At 44.8% G+C, this 24,335-nt stretch overlaps 1 protein-coding gene across 1 annotated transcript in view; it reads left to right on the forward strand.

Annotated features, from left to right (window-relative positions):
* The window catches only part of sgsm1a (small G protein signaling modulator 1a), a 59,569-nt gene extending 35,295 nt beyond the window's left edge, over positions 1 to 24,274 (forward strand). The window contains exons 15-24 of the mRNA XM_069936152.1: positions 2,187 to 2,315; positions 4,835 to 5,017; positions 5,445 to 5,516; positions 9,154 to 10,095; positions 11,459 to 11,583; positions 15,408 to 15,490; positions 16,515 to 16,624; positions 17,762 to 17,858; positions 19,493 to 19,660; positions 21,176 to 24,274. Of these exons, the coding sequence (XP_069792253.1) occupies positions 2,187 to 2,315; positions 4,835 to 5,017; positions 5,445 to 5,516; positions 9,154 to 10,095; positions 11,459 to 11,583; positions 15,408 to 15,490; positions 16,515 to 16,624; positions 17,762 to 17,858; positions 19,493 to 19,660; positions 21,176 to 21,264 (1,998 nt within the window). The 3' untranslated portion in view covers positions 21,265 to 24,274. The remainder of the gene's footprint in view (positions 1 to 2,186; positions 2,316 to 4,834; positions 5,018 to 5,444; positions 5,517 to 9,153; positions 10,096 to 11,458; positions 11,584 to 15,407; positions 15,491 to 16,514; positions 16,625 to 17,761; positions 17,859 to 19,492; positions 19,661 to 21,175) is intronic.
* Positions 24,275 to 24,335: the final 61 nt, after the last annotated feature.

The following is a 24,335-nucleotide window of genomic DNA, read 5'->3' on the forward strand; positions in this document are numbered from 1 at the left end:
ACTGTGCATGCGCTATACTGGCGCGGCGGCCAGCAGGCCACCTCTAATATATTTTTGATATGATCTTGCGGGCCAAATATAACTATATCGCGGGCCAGAGTTTGACATGTGTGCCCTATGCCATCGGTCCTCTGTGATTAGTAAGGGATTAGCAAGAGGAAATGGAAAGAACTACCACTAACATTAATAGGGAGAGTAAACTGCATCAAAATTAATGTACTTATTCCAAACGCTACCATTTCCCTAGACAGGATTTTTAAAAAAAATTGAATAAATTAATAAGAAAGTTCCTATGGAAAGGCAAAAAATCAAGAGTAGCTTTGGATAAACTAACATGGGCATATAAACAAGGGGGAATTGCAGCTACTAAGATTAAAAAACTCTTACATGGCAGCCCAATTAAAATTTTTGTCAAACTTTTACCAGGCAGGAGAAAAACTGGCTTGGCTTAATATAGAGTTATATAAATTAGAGGAAAATGTTCCTGAACACTTATTCTATAAGTGGAATGAGAAACTGGTGCAATGTAACCAATACTACATCATATATTAAAAATGGTAAATTATCAAATAACAAAAATGTTACTAAATCAAAATGCATTAATACCTTTTACAATGGATAATTTATTCTTCAAGGAATGGGCAAGAAAAGAAATTAAAAGAATAAAAGATTGCTTTTTGGGACATTTGAACAGTTAAAAGATAAATATGGAATATCATGGTACAATATTTTCATTTTTCAGTTGAAAACTTATTTAAAAGAGCAGCTGGGAACTAGTCGAGGGTTATCTGAGAGTAGTTGCTTTGAATATTTAATCACAGTCACTGCTAGTTAAAAAAATTATCACAAACATGTATAGTAAGTTACAAAACAAGGAAAATGATGAAGTAATATATCAACCCAAACAATTTTGGGAAAAAGTCTTAAATATATGGATAAAGAATGAAACATGGAAGGAATTATGTGCAGGTACCATGACTAATGCAATAAACACTCTGTATCGTATGATACAATACAATTGGCTCCATAGATTATATACTACACCTCAAAAATGAAAAGAATGGAATCCAACACTATTGGACAATTGCTTCCGCTGTAAACAAGAAGTTGGTACAATAATACACGCAGTTTGGACGTACAAAAGTGAAAACCTTTTGAGAGGATTTAAACTTAATATTACATAGAATTATAAAAAATAAGATACCAAAAGACCCAACAATATTCCTGTTAAACAACATAAAAGAAAAGAACTAGGTCTAAAATTAGACAGGGCTCAAAAACAATTCATTATGATTGCCCTTGTAGTAGCAAAAAAATGCATAATGATAACTTGGAAAATGGAAACACCTTTAAAAATACAACAATGGTACCTAGAAATGAATAAGGGTATTCCATTAGAAAAAAATTACCTACAACCCAAGAGACAAATACACTTTACTTGAACAAATTTGGGAACCATACATAAAGTTTATTATAAACTGCCAATTTCAGACCTCCATCTCTTGATGAGACAAGTTACAATTAAGAAAATAGTTAAATATAATGTATCAGACATCATGATCTTTCTCATTCTTTCCTTTCTGTTCCATTTGTTATTTTTTCTTTTTCTTGCTTTAATTTATGGGGGGTTGGGGAGGGGAAAAAAATGACAATGTCACTGTGTACATATTAATACTGAATATATTACTGACGTGGTTCACGGTGAAGTGTTAAATAAAAAATTATATAAAAGAATAAGTCTGCAGATGCTTGCGTCTTATGCAGCACATAAAAGTATTGGAGAAACTCAGCAGATCACACAACATCCATGGAAAGTAAAAGGCAGTCGATGTTTCAGGAGTGCAGATCTGTGCAAGCAGACATCACTGGATGGCTGTTTGACAACAGGGAAAGCTGAATGTGGGCTGCATCCTGAAATGCCCAGTCCAGTTTTATGACCTTGAATTTCCACCCAGCAATATTCATAAAACTCCTGGTAGGATCCAAAGTCAGTAGCCTGGCACTTATTTAATTGCAGGATACACCATCTCCTCCTAGGCTGTGAAAGGAATAATAATTTCTTCTTTTCTCTATCTGTAGACATTGCAAGTATTAACTTTTGTAGTCGGGCTTTCATTAATGAGCAGAAAATTAAATAACTGGGTGTGTGTGTTTTTTTAAATTCCCCTCTTCAAACAAAATGGCAGAGCTACGAGGAACAGGAGCTGCTGCGTCTTATTTACTATGGAGGAATCGAGGCGGAGATTCGGAAGGAAGTGTGGCCGTTCCTCCTGGGACACTACCAGTTTGGGATGAGTGAGGCAGAGAGGAAGGAGGTCAGTAATAGAACCATCTTGTCCCATTTTCAAACTGGAGACCAGTATTCACTCAGGACTGTCTTTTCCTACCATTCGTGTCTTTTAACATGTGCTTTTAAATCCTTCTTGTTAATTCAATTCTGATTCACTTCATGCGTATACAGTTCCTTGTTGCTGCTAATGGCAACTTAATGGCATGTAATTTGACCCAGGTTAGACAGCTACTTCTTTGAAATTGCTTTTTATGTCATACCTTCCTAAAGGACTCGGCTTCCTTCGCTGAAGAGTTGGGGGGGGGGGGTGGTGGGAAATGGGAGGGGGGGGGGAGGAGGGAGGAGATTAGAAGGCTCACTCCTATTGCCTCTGTGGCCCTGAACCAGTTAGTAACTTCTGATGGACGTCACATAATATCGGATTGCATACCTACTGTTATAAGCAGATGCTCTTTTCCAAGTTTTTGTTGCACACTCAATATAATAAAGCATAAGACATGAATGCAGGCTACAATGTCTCAAACTGCATTCCTGCTGCATCAAAGGACCGCTGCTGAACATTTGCATGAAGTCTGCCTTCCTTCTGGATCAATACATCTTTTATATTCATCTTTAGGGAACTAAGGACCATGCCAACCATAATTGCCCATCCCCAACAGTTCTTCAGTAGATGATAGACCCTTTCAGATAGGGCAAAAGTCCAAAGGTAAAGGCGGAGAACCTTCACCAAAACACATGACGACATACCTCTCTGAATGTGTGGAGGCTGTCTCCGAGCCGCATAATCCAACCCCTCTCAGAGTGGAGCACTGCGCTCCACTGATTGATCTGAATATACACGGCTGTTTTGGGGTGGGCTGATGATGCTGTCAGCCCACTACCTATCTCACCACTCATCCCTCTCCCTCCAAATCAAGGGCGGTATAGCAGTGGAAGCCTTCTGGGCAGCAGGAGCTCTCAGTGGGGGCATTTGGGGCAACAGGAACTGTCAGGGCAGTGGGAATGGGGGTCAGCGAGGCAGGAGGAGCCTTTGGGGGTAGCCAGTACGGGCTGTGACTACTTCACCAGGCCATTTCAGCCTTTGGGGCCGACTGCGGCTCAAAACCACAGAGCTGGATGAGGGATTATGGGTAGGGAAGACGGCCATTACTCTGCTGCGCTTTCATGATTGGTGGCGCTATGGCACCAGTCGCTCCGCCTCCATTGGATCCAGAGGGTGCTACGAGGTGCCTTTTAGGGCTGCTGTCTGAAAGGTAAGTTCTTAGTTTTCCATCTGTTCCTGTAGGCAGAGGTCTGGCATTTAATGGCCTGATGATGAGCAGCCTTTAGGACACAGTAGTTCTTGTGGTGAAGCAGTGGGAGGGAGTTAGACCCAGTGACAATGAAGGACCGGCCATGTGTTTCCAAATCTGCAGGTGGTAGTGTCCCTGTGTACCTGCTGTCGTTGTCTTTTTTGATTGAGAGAGCTCGTGGGTGTGGGAAGTGTCTCGGCAGGTAACTGCTGAGAGTTCAGGAGATGGTTCATGCTGAGGACCCCATCCCCTGAGAAAGAGGATGTTTAAGCTGATGGCTGGGAAGCCAATGTTATGGGTGGTTTTAAACATCTTAAATGTTGGAGCTGGACTGCACACAATTGGAGAGAGTTATGGCACGTTCCTTGTGGGTGTGTGAAAATACAAAAAATCTCCCTCACATCCAAAATTAACATCCTGGATGTTGTATCTACCATCCACTGACCCGTGATGTAGATTTATGACCCCCCCCCCGAATGAACAATAGTTTTCCTTTGGATCCTGAGACTATGCCCAATGATTCTGGGCTCTTGCGATGGTTCAGTATTTACAGGAGTTATTCAGATAGTTGTCGACTTTGATTTTTCAAAGTTACGATGGTAGAATTTGAATCGAACTTCTGCTAGGCTATGATGTTCATTGTCTTCCCACAGCCCTGTATCAGTCCCCACACTGATCCCACTCCCCTGCGCTTTCCCAGCAGACCTGTATCAGTCCCCACACTGATTCCACTCCCGTGCACTCTCCCAGCAGACCTGTATCAGTCTCCACAGTGATCCCACTCCCTTGCACTCTCCCAGCAGACCTGCATCAGTCTCCATACTCATCCCACTGCCCTATGTTCTCCTGGCAGCCCTCGACCAGTTCCCACGATGATCCACAACACTTCCAAACTTCGTGTCATCTGCAAACTTGCTGATCCAATTTACCACATTATTATAGATATGGATGACAATCAACAATGGTCCCAGCACTGATGCCTGAGGCACACCACGAGTCACAGGCCTCCAGTCTGTGACCACTACTCTCTGGCTTCTCTGATCTAGCCATTGTCGAATCCAGTTCACACTGTCACTATGAACACAAAGTGTCTGAACCTTCCTGACTAACCTCCCATGTCAAAGGCCTTTCTATATAGACAACATCCATGGCCTTCAACATTCCTGGTAACCTCCTTCAAAACCTCTAAGCTCCTGTTCTCTCGTATTCTCCTCCGCTCCCCCACCCCCACCCAACACCTCCCACCACTCAGGTGGACGATGAGATTCGGAGCAGCTACGAACAGACCATGGGTGAGTGGATGGCTTGCGAGGCTGTTGTCCGCCAGCGGGAGAGGGAGTCACATGCAGCAGCCCTGGCTAAATGCTCGTCAGCAGTCAGCCTGGACGCCCAGATCCAGCGGATGATGCATCGAGATTCCACAGTGAGCACCGAGGCAAGTAGCAGAGATGGGGACAGTCATGGCATTGAAAAGACACTGGAGCAACATACAAGATGCTGGAGGAACTCAGTGGGTCAGGTACCTTCTGTGGAATGCAATCAACAATCAGCGTTTTGGAGCAAATCCCCTCAGGAATCGATACTTGGCATTGCTCATGAAAGATTTCTGGCCTGAAACATTGATGCCACCTGACCCACTGAGTTCCATCAGTACTTTGTTACTCCATAGGCGTTCAAGAATTGGGGAGTGGGTTCAATGCAGGCAAATGGGATTAGCATGGACAAGTTGTGCTGTAGTGCCTGCTTCCAGGCTGCAAGGCCCTGTGGCTCTGACTCTGGGTGCCTCCATGTTCTGTCCGGACTGTTATTGGATTTCTTTGACAGTCACCCTCTCTCTAAGTGTTTTCTCCCTCCCGTTTCAGTCCTCGCAGAGTGGCAGCTCTGACAGGCAAGACCATGTGCGGCTTCAGAGTGATTCCAGCTCCAGCACGCAGGTAAATCCGGCCCCTTGTCGCCAGTGCCTCCTGCCCGAAATTCTCCAAGGGTGCGTTAACCAATCTGTGATGTTGCTGGGGACAATGAGAGCTGCCAGGACAATTGGCCAAGCAAGTTGCAGGAGCATCCAGAGCAATCCTTAGGCTCTCCAGGCCTGACTAATCGATCAGTTGATTCAGTCATGGTTCATGGATAGGAACGGGTCAGCAGACATCACAAAGAGGAGAGGAGAGAAGTGAACTACATAAAAATGGCCAAAACGACTGATGGGAATCAATAATAGGTTGCTTTAGAACAGTGGTTTTCAAATTGTCCCCCTAAACTCACATTCCACCTTAAGCAATCCTTTTGCCACAAGTGCTCTGTGATTTGTAAGGGATTACTTAAGGTGGTATGTGAGTGGAAAGAGAAAGGTTCAAAAACTACCGTTTTAATCGTATCTAAATGACTCGTTATGTGCACGGTTTCATAACTCCAAAGGAAAATGGGCCAATGACAATTTTTCTCAAGCAAAATATTTCAGTGACAATTGAGTCTAGAGCAGTGGTTGTTAACATTCCCTTCCCACTCACATCCCACCTTAAGCAATCCCTTACTAATCACAGAACACCAATGCCAGGGGTGGGCAACCTTTTTTTAAAACTCACATTCCACCTTAAGTATTCCTTATGCCGTAAGTGCTCTGTGATTGGTAAGGGATTGCTTAAGTTGGAATGTGAGTTTAGGGGGGCAGTTTGAAAATCATTGGTTTAGAGGGACAAGAATGGACTGGATGGGTCATAGACCCTGTTTCTGTCCTAAACTCCAGGTCACAAGAGGAGAAAGACCATACTGCCACATTTACACAGCAGTGATGCTATCATTAAAACTAGGTCAAGGGGGAGGTGTAGAAGAGGTCACTGGATATTGATTGGTGTAGCAGGAGAAATAGGATATGCAGAGAGATTTAAATATTCTTTTGGGGAGGAGGCCACACCAGGTCCAACTGGAGAGAGAAAATGGTCTCAGGATGGAGCAGGGGTGGAGGAGAGAATTTGTGGATTGATTGGTTGCAGAAGGAGGAAAATTGTGAGCAGGTGACCAGGTGAGGGTTTCTGTGGGAGTGGAGCTTGGGTGAGTGAATTGTGTACCTCAGAGGGAGGGGCAGAGGGAGAGATCTCTCGAATCCCAAATAACGCTTCAGTTCTATTTTTACTCCTGTAGTAATGGAGAATGCCTTCTCTGGAGGGGAGCAAAGAGCTTACTGGAGAGCTCCTTGGACAAAGCTGGAGTTTCCAGAGGAGGGCAGGTTCAGGGGATGGGAAGGGTTGCACGTGACAGCTAGAGAGGATGTAGGAATGATGAATAAGGATGCTGCTGGGACTGGAAGGCTTGCATTGTAGTAAAAGACTGGATAAGCTAAGAGTGTTTTCCCTGGAGTGAAGGGGGGTGATGAGTTTATGGTATTGCGAGGAGGTCGCAAATTTTCTCCCAACTAGGGGAGTCTTAAACTGGAAAGCATGAATTTAAGATGTGGATTTGAGCATTGAATGATGAGAGATGACTTAATAGAGGTATATAATATTATGAGGGGCTTAGATAGCTTGGGCAACAGCATCTTTTTCCTGGGTGACAATAGCAAATACCAGAGGACCTCTGTTTAATGTGAGTGAAGGGACATTTAGGGGAGATGTCAGAGGTAAGGTTTATAGATATATATATATATATATATATATATATATAGAGTGAGTGATGGGTGCCTGGAATTGATTGCTGTGGCTGGTGGTGGAGGCTAGTTCAATGATAATGTTCAATAGACTCCTAGATAGATACATAGACCTAAGAAAAATAGAGGGTTATGGGTGTGAGGTTGGAAAAAATAGGATTGTCGTGGAATAGGTTTTCATAACATCGTGGGTGGAAACGCCTGTCATGTTCTGTGTAAGACGTGAACAAGGTGTGATTTATGGGGGAGCGGATGGGCATGTTTTTCATGCAGAGGGTGGTGAGTATATGTGAGGATCTGCACAAGGAGGTGGAAGAGGCAAGAGTAATTACTGCATTTAAAAGCATAGATGGAAAATTTTGTAGGGATATGGCCAAATTCAGGCAAATGGCACCAGTTTGGGGAAGCATCTTAGTCAGCATGGATAAGTTTGGCCGAAGGGCCGATTCCTGTCCTATATTCATAACTGATTGCAGCCAAGATCAGGAAATGGGCAGAGTGACCTGGAGAGCAGAGGGAGAATGTATTTCAAGATAACAGGTAGCCAACCTTGTGCTGAAGGTGAGAAGGTGATGGCTCTGTTGATCATCTCTGCTTTCCCCCAACCTTCCAGCTTGGGTGTGGGCAATGGCTCAGCAAGAGTTTGGGCTTTGGTGGGCTGAAATGCCCAGGCGAATGGAGGGAAGAATAGCAGACAGACAAAGTAGGACATGGGCAAAGAGGTTCTCCCAACCATGCACAGTTGGTAAGCAGCCTGCTGTCACACCACCTGTCTCTCATTGGCCTTTCAAACCTGATGTCAGATTTTATTTTGGCATACAAGCTGCTTTGAGTGTACGAGTTGTGTGAGCTAAATGATCTTGTCTTACATCTCAGCTTTTCTGACACATTTGACTTTTCATGTAAGCACATGATAAGCTGTCATTGAAGAGGGATTTAAGTCCCCTGGGACAATACTCACTGGAATTTAGAAGAATGAAAGGGAATTTTATAGAAACATAAGATCATGAGTGTAGTTGTGTAAAGTGTAGTTTTTGTTGGGTAATTTCTAACTACCAGGTGTTATAAGGCCATGCTGAGTTGTGTTAGTCATCAGATGACTTCAGGAAAAGGTTCATCAAGAATAACACAGAAGCAAGGAGGTTGTTTCCACTGGCAGGTGAGTCTAGAATTTGGGGAAATAGCCTCAAGATTCAGGAGAATAGATATAAGACGGAGATGAGGAGGAACTGCTTCTCCCAGAGAGTAATGAATCTGGAATTCTCTGCCCAAGGAAATAGTAGAAGCCTCCTCATCAAATATATTGAAGGTACAGGTAGCTTTTTGCATCATGGGCAAATTAAGGGTTATGGGGAAAAGGACTGGTAGGTGGAACTGAGTCCATGGCCAGATTAGCCATGATGTTATTGAACAGCGGAGCAAGCTCGATGGGCCAGGTGGCCGACTCCTGCTCCTAATTCTAATGTTAACTGAGAGGTCCATGTCTGAATCTTGGTTAAATGTGAAATTAAATTATATGGAGGCCAAAGTTTTACACCAGAAAGTGCTACTTTTCCATGCTGCCTTTGTGAGCCCCAAGAGATTGTGCAGGGAGCACAGGGGTAGTGGATCGAAGAAGGTGTTCTTCTCTCTGTAGGTGCCCTCTGTTCGCTGAGTGTTTCCAGTACTTTCTGTTTGGATTTCAAGCCAACTTAAGCTCCTGGTGCAGAGAGACAAGTTCTCTCATCAAGACATGGTAGAAAACCGTGAGTTAGGTTTAGAATCCAAAATCCCTGAAGAACACTCATAAACCATTTAAACACAGGGGTTGTGTTGCCTGTGTCATGGTGACATATGTGAGTACATGATGGAGGTTCTGCAGAGGTTGGCTATCACCAGTTAGGATCTTTCTTGCTCCAGAATAACTTTCATTGGATCTTCTTTACCCTCAGGTCTTTGAATCAGTGGAAGATGTTGAGGCTGAACAAATAGAGAAAGAAGCTGACATAAGTGATGACAAGCAAGTAACACCCACTCTGAATGGTGCTGTGCCCAATGACCACTGCTCCCCAGACTTCCAGCGTCGATCCGCACCCAATTCCCCTCAAACATCTGGCTACTCAGAGCACAATACGGAGGAGGCCACACATTGCAGCCACGACAGAGGCACACTGAGAAATGGAAGTGGGCTAAATAAAGCCAAGTCCAGCTCCGAGGAGGTTCTTCTTCTCCAAGGAGTGCCTGCCCTGCCTTGGCTACCAGAAGGACCCATGGTGCAGGATGAGACAGAAACAGTCCCCGTGCTGGGTGGATTGCAAGTCGTTCCTCAGGCGGATGAATTGCAAAGAATTCTTACTGGGGGAGATGGGTCGGAAGATGTTCATATGGTGGATGGATCAAAAGTAGTGCCTTTGATAGATAGATCAGAAGTAGTTCCTGTGGCAGATGGATTTGAAGATGTGCATTGTGTGGCAGATGGATCAGAAGTAGCTGCTGTGGTGAATAGGTCAGAAGTAGTTTCTTTGATAAATGGATCAGAAGTAATTCCTGTGGCAGATGGATTTGAATGTGTTCATTGTGTGACAGATGGGCCAGAGGATATCTCTGTGGCGGATGGATTTGAACATGTATATTGTGTGACGGATGGGACAGAAGACGTTCCTGTGCAGAATCAATTGGAAGAAGTTCTTCCTGTAGCAGAGTATGTGAGGCACATCTCTCATGGCCATGAGGGGTCAGAACGTGACTTTCCTACACCTGAAACTGAAGGACATGTACCCAAGGATGAGCTGCCTGTTAGGGAAGAGGCTGAAGATGTTGGTCAGCTGCAGCCAGTGGCTGAGGTCAGCGTTCCTGAGGTTTCACCAGCCTCCTCCACCGGGATAATGTACACTGTGAGTACTGTGGTCTAGACCACATTTTTGCTGTGGATGAATCATGAGGATTGCTTGTGACTTTCACTCTGGTCCACCATTAGGAGGAAGCAAGAATCGGGTGTTGAGGCCAAGATTGAATCAGCCACAATGTTATTGAACAGTTTGGCAGGCTCAAGGGGCATTTGGCTTTCCCTTGCTCCTGTTTCTTGTCTTCTAGTACCCGATATAAATCCCAAAGATTTTGCTGGGGCCAGCACCCTGCCTTTTGGTTTCAAATGAAACCTTCCAATCCTGTCAGTGCTTCAAGGGTAAGTGTTTGTGGTGGAGAATGTTTTGTACCCTATGTGGTCTGCATCTGCACACAGCGAAGCCAGTCAGTCCATGAGTACTGATTGTGAATGATCAGCCATGATTACAGTGAATGGTGGTGGTGGCTCAAAGAGCCGAATGGCCTACTCCTGCACCTATTGTCTATTGTATCCTCAGTGCTCACAGTCACATGGGCCACTCACTTGGATACCCAGTGGATCAGGTTTGTCTGAAACCCGAGTGTCCCCTTGCTGATGCATGGTGAGAGTCCCTCAGTGTAGGTCCATGAGGTGGCGGTAATGCTTTCGCCAGGGAATGACCAGCCCCTGCAGCCACCTGGTGCGGTCACTACTGAATCCTCACCATCAGAACCTCTGGGGAACTGAGCCATGTGCACTGGTCAGAGACTGGTACCGACATCCCAGCGCATGGCAGAAGAGAATGCTTTCCACTTGACTAGATATGTAGATGTTTCTCAATGTTGATGCCTTCTGTGGTGCCCCCCCCCCCCCCCCCCCGCCAGCCTGCAGTGGCTCAGTCGGCTCCATGCATTGCAGTTGTTCACAGGAGTATCTCCCAAAAACACAAACCCACTGCCAGTGAGTGGGAGGACAGCCACCCGCAGGTTTTCCACTCCATCCTGACTTGGAACTGGGCTGCTGACCCTTCAACTACCCCAGGGTGGGGTCTTGGATCTCCCCACTCAGCAGATCTGTGGGAGAGCCTTCACTAGGGCTGCTGCTGCGGGAGTTGGGGAGGGAGGTGGTTTGCCCTTGGGGAAGGCCTGGCACATTCCTCCCAGAAAGTCCACCATGATCTGGTGGGGGTGGGCTGCAAAGGAAAGGGGCTAATGTGGGCCACTAGATGGGGATGGGGGCCATGCTGCGAGTGGGAGAGTGGGTGGTTGTGGGCCAAGGGGATGGCTAGGGGATGTGTGCCATGGGGATGGGTGAAGGAGGGGCAGGGTATGGGGAGTTTTGTGGCCTGAGCTCCATTTCCATAGCGAGCGGTTGTGGCAGCAGCTGGGACTGGCCGTATGACAGGCAGTCACCTATGGCGCACTTCCTTTCAGCAAGACTTGCTGGACGTTTACACAGTCAACCTACACCGGATCGAGAAAGATGTCCAGCGGTGTGACCGCAACTACTGGTACTTCACACTCAGCAACCTGGACAAGCTGCGCAATGTGATGTGCAGGTAGGTGGGTTTCTCTGCACACCCCTTGGGGCTGAGAGAGAGGGGTCATCAGAAAGACAAAATTCTGGATACATAGAGTGAGGCCAACCCAATCTGTAACATGTCCCTTCAGTAGCAGTCTAGTGAACCATCCATTATCCTGTCCCCATCACTCGACAGATTCTTCCCTTCCCAATCCCGAAATCTGCAGGAGTGTCTGACTCCATTCCAATCCTGGTGTGCATTGCACTCCTCATATAAAAACATTTAATGATGATGAGTAACAAGGGAATGTTCAAGAGCCTGATAGCTGTTGAAAAGATCCTCTTCTTGAACCTAGAAGTGCTGGTCTTCAGACTTCTGTACCTTCTGCCCAAAGAGAGCATTGAGAAGAGGATGTGACCAGGGTGATGGGGGTCCTTTATGATGTGGCTGCCTTCTTGAAGCGGCACCTCACATAGATGTCAGCAGTGGATGGGAGGTCAGAGCCTGTGATGTATCTGGCTGAGTTTGCTACCTTTTGCAGCTGTCTGTATTCCTGGATACTTGAATTCCTAAACCACCTACTATGCTTCCTCAACGTACCTGTAGAAGTCCGATGAGTATCTGGCAGTGTGCCATATCTCCTCAGACTTCTTCAAAAGTAGAGGTGGTGGTGTGCCTCCTTCACTGTTACCTTGATGTGCTGGCTCCAGGACAGGTCACCTGACCTTATCCTTGTGTCACCTTTTATTCTTTTGACCGATCATCTTCCTTCAGTTACCATCATTTTTGCCACAGGAACAACTTCTACCTGCTCTTTCCATGCCCATCGCAATTTTACATCTCTCTATCCTATCACCTCCATTCCAAAGAGAAAACCCCTGATTTTCCTGTCTATCCATGCCTTCTGAAGGCCCTCCTTGGAATTATCCCAGAAAATCTCCTCTCCCTGCTCAAGGCTTCACATCCTACCCAATGTGTAACCCAAAACAAAAAGAACTGGAGATGCAGGAAGTCTGAAATAATCTGAAAACAGTGCAAGAACTCCTTGTTGAAAGAGAAGTAGTGAAGGTCTCAGGGTGAGAACCAGAGATGGGTTTTTTTTGGAGAAAAGACTGCAGATGCAGCAATCTAGAGATAAACAGACCATTCTGCTGGGGGATCTCTGCAATGAAGGATTCCATCGTGATCCGTCAGTAATTATTTTTCTCTCATTACTGCTGCTTGACCCACTGTGTTCCTCCAGCAGGTTGTTTTATATTGATTGTTTTTTATTTCCTAACTTGTAACACAAAGAGCTCGACACTTTACTCCACTTGAGATGCTGGAGGAACTCAACCGGTCTCACATCATCCATAAGAGGTAAAGAAATATTACCGACATTTTGGGCCTGAGCCCTCCCTCAAGGCAAGATCAAAAAAAGAGAGATAATAGCATAAACATCAACTTCTCCGGTTTCTGTTAGAAACCACCCCCCATCTTCCTGTCTCCTTTCCTCTACCATGCTCTCTTTTTCCCCTTTGTCTCCTTTCACAGAGCCAAATTCAATTCTCACCTTTCCTCTCCCGTCCTCCTGTCATATCCAATTAACCCCTTTTGTCTGTTTGTCTGTACTCCTCCCCTTCCCATTCTTCTCCTTTTCCCCAGCCTTCTATACAGACGCCTGCCTTTTGTTTTGCTCATATCTTGAAAGGTTGGGAATACATCTTTACCTCCTGTGGACGCTACGAGACCAGCTGAATTCCTCCAGGATCTCTGTGTTTTTACTACAATCACTGCAGTCTTTCGTGTTTCACTCTACTTGCAGTGGTTTTTTTTTAAAGATTCATTGTGATTTCCTCTCATAAGTTTTGTGTCTTTGTGGAACTCAACATCCAATCTGCTTGTTCGACCTCTTTCTCAATCTGCCCTGCCTCTTTTAACAAGCATCTCTCAGATCTCTCTGTTCTTGTACCCCTTATAATGGTGCCTTTTAGTTTTTGACTCCCTCTTTTTACTCCTCATTCTTACAAACAAACAGGAACATTTCACAATTCTCAATACAGGTATAAAGTTCCACTTGTCACCCACCTCCCACTTTCATTCAGTCAATCCGTACCTCCTTGAGGTCTATGACTAACCCTGACACCGCCAGGTTTTGTGTCCTCTGCAGTCATCTGGCACTCGGTTTAAGATGGAGTAGGGATGCTTTCCTGCAGCCTTCTTTTGTGTTCCTTGGCCAGGACTAGGTTCTCCAGGAAGCAAAAGTTAACGACAAGGAGCAAAATAACTACAGGGTTGGTAGCTGCGGGATGGGTGAGGGGGAGAGTTACAAGTGCGGTATATTTTGTTGTCTGAGAGTGGAATAAGCTGTGGTCTAATGGCATGAACATCGATTATTCCAGTTTTAGGGAACATCCCACCTCCATCTATTTCCACTATTCCTTCTTTACCGATTCCTTCACTCTCCTCCCTAACTTCCCCACTGTAATGCGCGTCGAAAGAACCAAAGACTTGTTGATCCAAACCAAGGCTTTTATTAACTAAAAGACTGGAGCATATCACAAGTAGGTCGACCAGTCCAGAATGACCTGGTCTGGCTAGGAGCAATCCTTTAAGACCTGCCAGTAGGTGTGGCTACACTCTCAGCCAATCACAGACATCCTACACTACCATCTGTACATATATATACACATTGGTGAATCTGTACTATCACACCCGCCACCTCACCTTCTGAGTGACCTCAACCTCAATCTGTCTCTTCATCTCTCCCTCATGTCCAATACTCTATCACCTCTTAGACTAGACAGGAGCAGAAATAGGCCATTCAGCCCATCAAGTCTGCCCCATCATTCTGTTAAATTTTTTAAAATTTAGACATACAACACTGTAACAGGCCAATTTGGCCCACAAGTCCATGGCACTCAATTTACAATCCCAGTATGTTTCAAATGGTAGGAGGAAACCAGAACCCCCAGGGAAAACCCATGCAGATACAGGGAGAATGTACAAATTCCTTACAGCACCGGATTTAAACCCGGGTCCTGATCAATGGCGCTGTAAAGGCGTTGTGTTTACTGCTACACCAACCCTGCTTTCCAGTCATGAGCTGATCCATTTTCCCACTCAGCCCTACTCCCCATAACAGTCTTCTCCCCATATCCTTTGATGCCCTCCTTAATCAAGAACCTATCAATCTCTGTCTTAAATACATCCAATGACCTTGCCTCCACAACTACCTGTAGCAACAAATTCCACAGATATACCACTCTCTGGCTACACAGATGTCTCTGCATCTCTGATCTAAGTGAACGCCCTTCAGTCCTGAAGTTGTGCCCTCTTGGCCTGGACTCTCACCCATGGGAATCAACCTTTCTCCATCTACTCTGTCCATGCCTTTCAACATTTGAAATGCCTCAATGCAAAAGCCCTCATTCTCCTAAATTCCAACTAGTACCAGCCAAGAGCAGTCAAAAGTTTCTCCCCCCCGTTCCTTTAGTCTCAATGAAGTGTTCTGGCTTGAAATGCTGACTGACCATTTCTACCTGTGGATGTGGCCTGACCTGCTGAGTCCCTCCAGCCTCTCGTTTGCTCAGGATTCCACCATCTGCAGCTTTTGTGTTTCACTCTTAAGCCGTGTCCGTTCCCATTGTGGGAACTGGGTGCTGTATAAATTCTGTGTATCCAATTGACACAATGAAAGCCGTGCCAAAGCATTCTGCCCTCCCAGTAATATTTTTCCCCTACTTCCACCTCCGTCCTGTGAAGATTGTTTACTTTAACAACTGCCCGTTTATTTTGCAGTTACATCTGGCAACATTTGAAGATTGGTTATGTGCAGGGGATGTGTGATCTCCTTTAACAACTGCCCGTTTATTTTGCAGTTACATCTGGCAACATTTGGAGATTGGTTATGTGCAGGGGATGTGTGATCTCCTTGCGCCTCTACTTGTTGTTCTGGATAATGGCAAGTTATTTATTTATCATCCTCTCTGCTGGTGGTGCACTGCTCACCGAGGTTGTTTGTTTAAAGTCTAATTGTCAGTCATAATTCTACACTGGATTACTGAGTTAACATTGTGTATTTTCCTGTCACATGCCTCCAATGTAGCTCATTTATGGTGGCAAATTTTCCTTGTTCCCTCGGGGACAAGAGAAACCCTTTAAGCTTGTTTCTCTATTCAATTTGGTCATCATAGCCTGTCCCATGACATATGCTTGCTCCATATTCTTTTGTATCATTAAAAATCTGTTAATTGCAGTCTTAAAATTTTCATTCTCCCAGCACACGACCACTCTGGTCGGCCAAAAGGGCTAGGACATGAGATGCAGGGGAGTAATCACCATCTGCAGCAGGTTCCCCTCAAAGCCACATGCAGCTCCGAGTGATAAATATCGCCTGTCCTTTGTCGTCGAGGAGTTTAATTCCTGGATCTCCCTCAACAGAGCAGTGGTTCACAAAGGCAACTCACCGCTACCTCCTCCTCATGGGCATCTAGGGAGAGGCAGTGACTTCTGGTCTTGTCCACTTTCTAGTTCATGCAAACCCTTTGTGTGAAGTGGTTCCTGCCATCACCTGCAAACAGTGAACCTCGATTTAAAATCACTTTCAGGTTGAACTTTTTCTTTTTAGAGTATTCCACCAATGTTAATACATTAATTTTTCTTGAAGGGATTAAATCTTTTAAGTTAACACTAATCCCAGATTGGGACAGTGGCTGCACTTTAAAAGCACTCTGCTGGAAGTAAAGCACTTTGGGACACATTGAAGGAGATGTGAGAGACATTAGCAAAACACGCCTTGTACATGGTAAAGTTGGCGTTTCTGACCCAAGAGTTTACTTTGGCTGAACTGGAGGAAACTGTTGTTTGAGAATGGGGGAGGGGGGAGAGAGAGACTCTTCCCAGTACCAACCTCAGGGTCAAAGACCACTGCATGAGTTTTGCAGACTGTTTCCCTTCACGCTGACCCTTTTGTTGTTGACACACAGAAGCCATGGCATTCAGCTGTTTCACACAGCTGATGAAGAGAATGAACCAGAACTTTCCCCACGGTGGGGCCATGGACACTCACTTTGCCAACATGCGTTCTCTCATTCAGGTACAACTTGCTGCTGATCCATTTCACCCTTTGGAATTCCAAGAAGTCTTCCACAGGGCCTGGGCATGGTGGAGAAGCGACACCTGTCCAGACCCCGTGGGAGTGCTGTGCTGTGCAGTGGTGCCAGTTTCTGTAATATGACATGGGCAAAGAGGTCAAGGATGTCCAAAACAGTTGCAGGTAGATAATACATGTGAGGAATCTAGACAAGGGAGATCAGTGGGAGGGTATTATCGCCATAGGTGGGAGGGTATTATCACCATAGGGAGCTGATGAGATATAACCACTGCAAGGACGAAGCTTCTTTGATTCATTTACTGGTCAGGGAGTCTCTGGCCATTGTTGTCCACCTCGATTTCCCTGAAGTGAGGAGCCAGTTAAGAGTTGAGCATTTGGAGTTGCCACACAAGCCACCTTGGATAAGAATGGCAATCAATGATCAGAGCTGCATCACTGCATCTAAACCCTGGGGCTGCCCCATGGAAGTATCTTAGAATCTTCAATAGAATGACTGCTGCAGATCAGGAAGATGGATCATCCCCACCTCGGATACTGAGAATCATACAGCATGGTAGCAAGCCGTTCAACCCACCTCCCTGATGCTGGTCATCAAGTACCCATCCACACGAATCCTATTCACATTACCCCGGTCCTTGGGGATCGACATTAAATCCTGGCCTTGTCTTCCCAACAGATGAAAACATTAAAAATAAATTCCTTCCTGAAGGGTTTTTGTTTTACAATAATGCAACTGTTTAATGTTACCTTAAGGCTAGCCTTTTTTAAAAAAAATTAAAAGACACTGAAAAAAAATCAGGGCACAAATATGTGTTTTATGGGGTCTTGGGTGTGCTGAGAGCAGGAGAACAAGTTGTTAGTGATTGAAGGTTTGGACTGGAGGATGAAAGCGGTTAGGAGAGATCTCCTCCATCTTGAGTTGCTCACAAGGGTTAGCAGAGATTGGGATGGAAATCATTGGAGAGGGAGGGGTGGCAAGGAACATTTGTGCTGTCAGAGCTTTGAGGAATGAGCACTCGGTGGATGATTAAAAGCAGGGAAAGCAAACAGCAAGTGGGTTGTTGGAAATACATCAAGCTTCCTGAGAGACAGCCCTCCCTAACGAGATCTGTATTCTAGATCCTGGATTCGGAACTCTTCGAGTTAATGCACCAGAATGGCGACTACACCCACTTCTACTTCTGCTACCGATGGTTCCTGCTAGACTTCAAGCGAGGTATCTGTTTAGACAGGACTCTGTTCTCTTCACTCTTCATGTTAAACCTCGCTGTGCACCACTTCTGCTTCCTGATCCACTCACTAAACTGTTCTTCGGGAAACTCGTTGGGCCAGAGGCCTTGTGGCACGTAGAGTGCAGAGCACCTCACCTTGGCAAGGCTCTTTCGAGCAACACAAAACCAAAGGCAACCAAAAGATTGATTAACCCAGGTTAAGTCCACTGGCAAGGCAAGAGTTTATTGCTCATCCCTCATTGTACTTGAAATAGGTTCCTTGCCAACATATTGCAAAGAACATCAAAAATGCCAGTTTGGCTTTGAAGTAAATTGTTTATTATTGTAATGTGGACCGTGAAAAACTTTGCTTTTGTGTGTCATCGAGGCAAGGCACCCCCATACTTAAGTGGAACAGATAATGTAAAGCAAAAGTGTAGAATGTTGTGTGAGAGAGAAATTGGAACAGGGGGATGAGTTGGGTTTGTGAGATCAAGAGATTATTGCTTATGTGTGTGAGGTTCGTTCAAGAGTTATTAATAACAACGGGAAAGAAGTCGTTCTCTAATCTGGTGGTGCATGTTTTCAAACTCATGTACCTCCTGCACAAGAGGGGAGAAGAGAGTGTGACCAGTGTGGAAGGGGTCCTTTAATATGTTGGCTGTTTTCCTGAAAACAGGAAGTATGGATGGTGGCAGTGGAAGGGAGACGTAATTTGTTGCATCTTACTGTGTGTGCTACAATATAAAGTAACCACTCCTCAAAAAAATCTCCAATGCTTGCAAAGTATTATGGGATGCCCAGGTAAGTGAAGGGTGCTACAGAATGGCACAGCTAGTAGTGCTCCTACCTCAGCTCCAGTGATCTCAGTTTAGTCCTGACCTTCTGTTCTGTCTGTCTGGAGTTTGCCTGTTCTCCCTGAGGGGAGATTTCCACTGCATGATCCATTTACCTCTGATGAAGCAAAGATGTGTGGGTTGTTGGATTAATTAGAATCATAGAGTCATACTGCATGGAAACAGACCTTTCAGCCCAACACCCATGCTTACCAAAATGTCCCACCCACACTGGTCTCACCTCCCTGCATTTGGCCCAAATCCCTCTAAACCCTCCCTCCAAATTTCTTAAACATTGTAATTGTACCTACCTCAGCCACCTCCTCTGGCAGCCAATTCCATACACTCACCACCATTTGTGTTTTTTAAAAAAAATTACCCCTCAAATTCCTGTTAAATCTCTCACCCCTCACCTTAAACCTATGTCCTCTGGTTATTGATTCCCCTACTTTGTACAAGATTCCCTGCATTCATCCAATCTATTTCTCTATGAGATCACCCCCCATTCTCCTGCGCTCCAAGAATAAAAGCCTCGGCTGGTCAACCTCTGCCTGTAACTCAGGCCGCCAAGTCTTGGCAACATCTTGGTAAACATTGGCAGCTATAAATTGTCCCTGGTGTGTAAGTAAGTCAAATATGGGACGAGGTGATGGGAATCTGAAGACAATAAAAGGGGATTTTGTGTATATGGGTAGTTGATCATGGGCATGGATTTGGTAAGCTGTTTCCCTGCCATGTGACTCTATGCTGGTCTTTCTTCCCAACTGAGTTTCATTTGCTTGTCTGCTTGTCCCTCTGTGCAGAGTTGGTCTATGATGACGTGTTTTCGGTCTGGGAGACCATTTGGGCTGCAAAGTTCACCTCATCCATACACTTTGTCCTCTTCATTGCCCTCTCCATGGTGGAGCTTTATCGAGACATAATTCTGGAGAATAACATGGACTTCACGGACATTATCAAGTTCTTCAACGGTGAGTGAGGGAAGGAGCTGCAGTCTGTTGCGAGCTGCAGGGGGATCCCTTACTGGTAGGGCAGTCAACAGGTGAGTTGCCTGTAATTAGGTAGCCAACAACCTAGGTTTGAATCCAGCACTGTCTGTAAGGAGTTTGTACATTCTCCTCAAGACCTGTGCGCATTTTCCCTGGGTGCTCTGGTTTCCTCCCAACCTTCAAAAATGTACCGGGTTTGTAGCTTAATTGGGTGGCATAAATTTAAATGGCTGGAATCGGCTTCTACTGTGCTGTAAATAAATACATTTAAATCGCCATCAAAGAGGTGAAGAATAAATGAAGGACTCACTCTCCTACACAGTTGGAGAATGGAGGCCACTACAACAGAGGGTTAAAGGAACAGGCCAATCAGCTCTTCAGGTCTCTTCTATCAATGAAGTTGTCCCTGGCCAATCCATTTACCTTCATGCACTATTCCCTTTATATGCCCCTGAACAGCTTATCCTTGCTGATACACGTGTGAGTGGAAAACAGTGTTGTTAGAGGGGTGAAGTCATCCTTTTTTACCATATGGGATTCACATAATAGTCTAGTTGTAATCTACTGAAACCTAGCAGAGGAGAGGCTATAAGTGTAGACTTTTGTAGAATGGAGAGATATGGGTGACACAGGTACATAAAGTGACGACACAGGTAGACAGGGTGGTGAAGAAGGCATTTGGCACTTGCCTTCATCAGTCAGGATAGAAGGTGGGACAACTGTTGGTGAGACCATGTTTAGAGTACTGTGTGCGGTTCTGGTTACACAATTATTGGAGGGTTTTCATTAAACTGGAAAAGGTGCAGAAAATATTCACAAGGATGTTGCCAAGATTGGAGTTGTAAGGAAAAGCTGATTAGACTGGGACTTTTCTCCCTGGAGTGTAGGAGGTTGAGGCAGTGACCTTGTAGAGGTAGGCAAAATCACAAGATAAGGAAGCAGTCATTGATTTTTTTCCCCCAGGGTAAAGGAATTAAAAACTACAGAGTTGAAGGTGAGAGGAGAAAGATTTAGAAGGGGCCTAAGGCTCACCTTTTTCACATAGGGGACAAGCTAGTAGAGGAATTGCATTGTTCAAAAGATATTTGGACAGGTACATGGATAGAAAAGGTTTAGATGGAAATGGGCCAAACACAGGAAACTGGGATTAACGTAGGTAGACAATTCTAGCGCAGCAGTTTACCCCTATCAAATGCCCATGAACTCTCCTTTGGTACTTATCTCCACTGAGACAAGTTATGGCAGCCAATAAGCCTTCCAACCTGAATTTGAGATATTGTGGAGCCCTTAGAGGAAACACATGCAGTCCCAGAAGAATGTGCTAACTGCGCCCAGACAGGATTGAACCAGGAATCCTGGGAATCAACCTCTGTACCAACTTGCCATCCACTTGGAGTTGGACCAATTGTTCTCCCAATCCCCCACAAAAGGCTTCTTGCCCCCCACCCCCCAACCTCTGAACGCTGCTAACCACCCATTTCTTGTCTTGCCTTCCAGAAATGGCTGAACACCATGACACAAAGCAAGTGCTGAAACTGGCACGTGACCTCGTTTACAAAGTTCAGAAGCTGATTGAGAATAAATGAGGAGAACAGAGCCTCACTGAAAGCAGGGTTTCCAGGCTGCACCTTAGCAGAAGACATGTGGGTGAAGCCTAAGAGCAATCTAAACGTTGTCGTTTATAGTGTTGCGTTTGTGCTGAGAACCTCTGGTTTAGCCCCTCTGTGCTTTGTTGCAGGGGAGTAACATTAAAGATCCTGTTCCCTTGTTCCTGCAAAGCCTCAGCTTAAACTCTCTGTACTTCTCCATTTAAATTGCTGAGTCTGCTGTTTTGCCAATTCCAGGGGCCCTGTTCCTGTGTGCATTCTCCTCTGTTTTTATTCAGTGCAGCAGAGGGTGTGAGATACTGTTGGCAACCCTGTTTAAAGGTGAGGCCAGGCTGTGGTGAACTGATCTTTTTCACCCAGAGGTTCTCGAGTTATGGATTGTGCCATAAGGAATGATGCAGAGAGCACCAATGGGTTAAACGCAGCAGGAACTTGATCAGTTTGTACAAAGCCAAGGAGACAGAATTTGACGCAAGACAATAATGGATTAAAATTGTTGTGCAGGACTTGCTCCTAATGAGGCGTCACTCACTCCCTGTTATCCTCTTATTGTGTGTTTGGGGATTGTATTCAATCCAGTGCCAAGATTCCTCAACAACATTTAATTAATTGCCATTCTATTGTCAACTTGGGCAGTGCTTTGGGATCGAGTTCTCTCGCCATCATCAGTGGGCAGCAGATGCCTTGTGCAGGGACAGAAATTGCACCCTGCTATTCCTTAAAGAGTTCCAGATGTACCATTTTCCCCTGGTTTAATTTGTGCACCTGCCTAGTTCTCTCAGGACTTTCCTCTGGACCAAAATGGAATCCTGTTTTTTTTTGTGTGGGCTCCCTTAATTTGAAGTTGATTGGACAGGGATCACAGTGGTTCAATTGGTAGGCTTCTTGCCTTTGAAGCTGAAGGTTCAAATCTTGAACAGAGTAGTGCGGTCTTTTAGATCCAATCTTCAACTGGTTCAGGAAAATAATATTATCTTGGAAGAACAAGTAGCTTCCAATGAAAGCAGGATTTTTGTTGATTGCGAATATTCTTCAGGACTGAGTATCCGAGTAGGAGAATTCCAAAGATTCTGAACCTTTTTCATGAAGACATTTCACCTCATCTCACACTGAACCAACCACTTATCCTGGATAGTCCTGTCTGTGGAATGTCTCTTTATATTTGTTAATTCATTTCCTCTCAAAAAATATAGTATCTTTTAATAAGAGATGGGAGCAGAATTAGGCTATTTGCGGTCCATCAAGTCCACTCCACCTTTCCATAAATAAAAATAGTCAGTCTTCTCACTTCACAGCATTTTGGCTCAGTCTACTCAACCTGTCTTGGAAATTAGCCCTCCTGTTCCAGAAATCAATCTGAATGAATGAAAGTTTATTGTCATACACACAAGTACAATGCCCAGATTCACAGAAATTCCTACTTGCTGCAGCCACACAGGCATGTAAGCTACACCAACATTAAATTACCACAATATGCCATGAGACAGAAAAAGAGATAATAAATATTAAAGGATAGATAAATAAATATTCTTAATTGCAGTTAGTGCAAAAGAAAAGTGACATCGTAATCTTTCAATTTCCTGTGCGTTTCACCCTTGTGAGTCTTGGTGAGATTCTGATTCCCAGTCCCAGAATTTTGGAAATTGCTACTCCAGAGAGATGAGGATGCTCCATCTCTGAATATATCCAAGTCTGAGAATATTCCAATCCAAATCAAGAGATTCTGGAATTGGTGCAGTTTAGGAACCACGTGAGCTCAGTGAACTCAGTCTCTGCACGACCTATTTCAGCTTCTCCCTTGTTGGATGTTAGGAATGGGATCCGGTCAGTAGACGGGAGCAGGTGAGTCAGCTGTAAATGCCACCCAGGAGTCAGGGTGGTGTCTGTCAACTGGAAGGAGTTTTGGGAGGGAGAGTGCAAAACCCTGCTATCTCTTGTGTGATTCGGAGCTAAGCCCATCTAATGTTCTTTGATACTCCTATTCCATCAGGGCACCCTCCAACCAGATCCTGTCCTATCCATGTCCAATTATGGCCTGTTGGCCTATGTTCCTCCCCCTGCCTTTTTTTTCCATCCTCTTCCAGCCTTTTTATTTAGGTGCCTGTCTGCTTTTTGTTCATAACTTGAAGAAGAAGACTGGGTAAAACATTGGTTACATATTTTTACCTCTCATGGACACCACAAGACCTCCTGACTTCCTCCGTCATTTTAGTGTTTTTACTACAATCTGCAGACTTCCTTGATAGAGGAATGTTTCATAAAGTTTCCTGATTTCATGCCCCTTTGCCCTTGATTGATATCTGTAAGTCGGATGCATTTACATTATTCAGCGATCAGAAAGTTCAGTTGAGTTATATACACCAAAGTTTTACTGATGATCCATGTTTATTGAACATTGGAAACATTCTAATCTGGAGAATAATTCAGACAAAACTACTCAACACAGATCAGATTCTTTTAATGCCTCTTTGCCAAGGTAGCCAAGTTGGTCTGTACATTGACATTGACGGTGTACATTGGCTCAAACCTCTCCCACTCCACCACCTTCATCCCTCCAGCAATCTTGGTTTTGCAGCCAAGAAGAAGTTCACAGTCGATATTGGATAAGAGGGCAACAGAGCCTGTTCCCAGTTTTATAGACTTTAGACTGAACAGTCCAGTCCTCTTTCATTGTCCACTCCGCTCCCTGACTAAGCATCTGGCTTGACTGGGAGAATATTCCTGATTTCCCTGTGGCAAAGCTCGAATGAATAGTGAATTGCAACAAAAGAAATGAAGGCACCCATCCTGGGTTGGGCCTGCAAACTGCTGTGGAGTCTGATGTCTGCTTGGGTCCTCTTCAACACAGAAGAGGTGGGGCCTCAGTAACTGTCCATGAGTATGAGTCGTGTTCATTCAAGCCAGCTGTAAATTTTGAAAATGTCTGTGTCCCTGCTCTGTTGTAAAATGTTGTTCTGTAAACAGAGATACTTAAATGTGGTAAACATTATTTATTGTAAATGTTTCAACTCAGAAAAGGAATATATACACAGATGAACATCGATTATATA

The sequence above is a fragment of the Narcine bancroftii genome, chromosome 4, assembly GCF_036971445.1.
Source record: "Narcine bancroftii isolate sNarBan1 chromosome 4, sNarBan1.hap1, whole genome shotgun sequence".
In the NCBI taxonomy this organism is placed as follows: Eukaryota; Metazoa; Chordata; class Chondrichthyes; order Torpediniformes; family Narcinidae; genus Narcine; species Narcine bancroftii.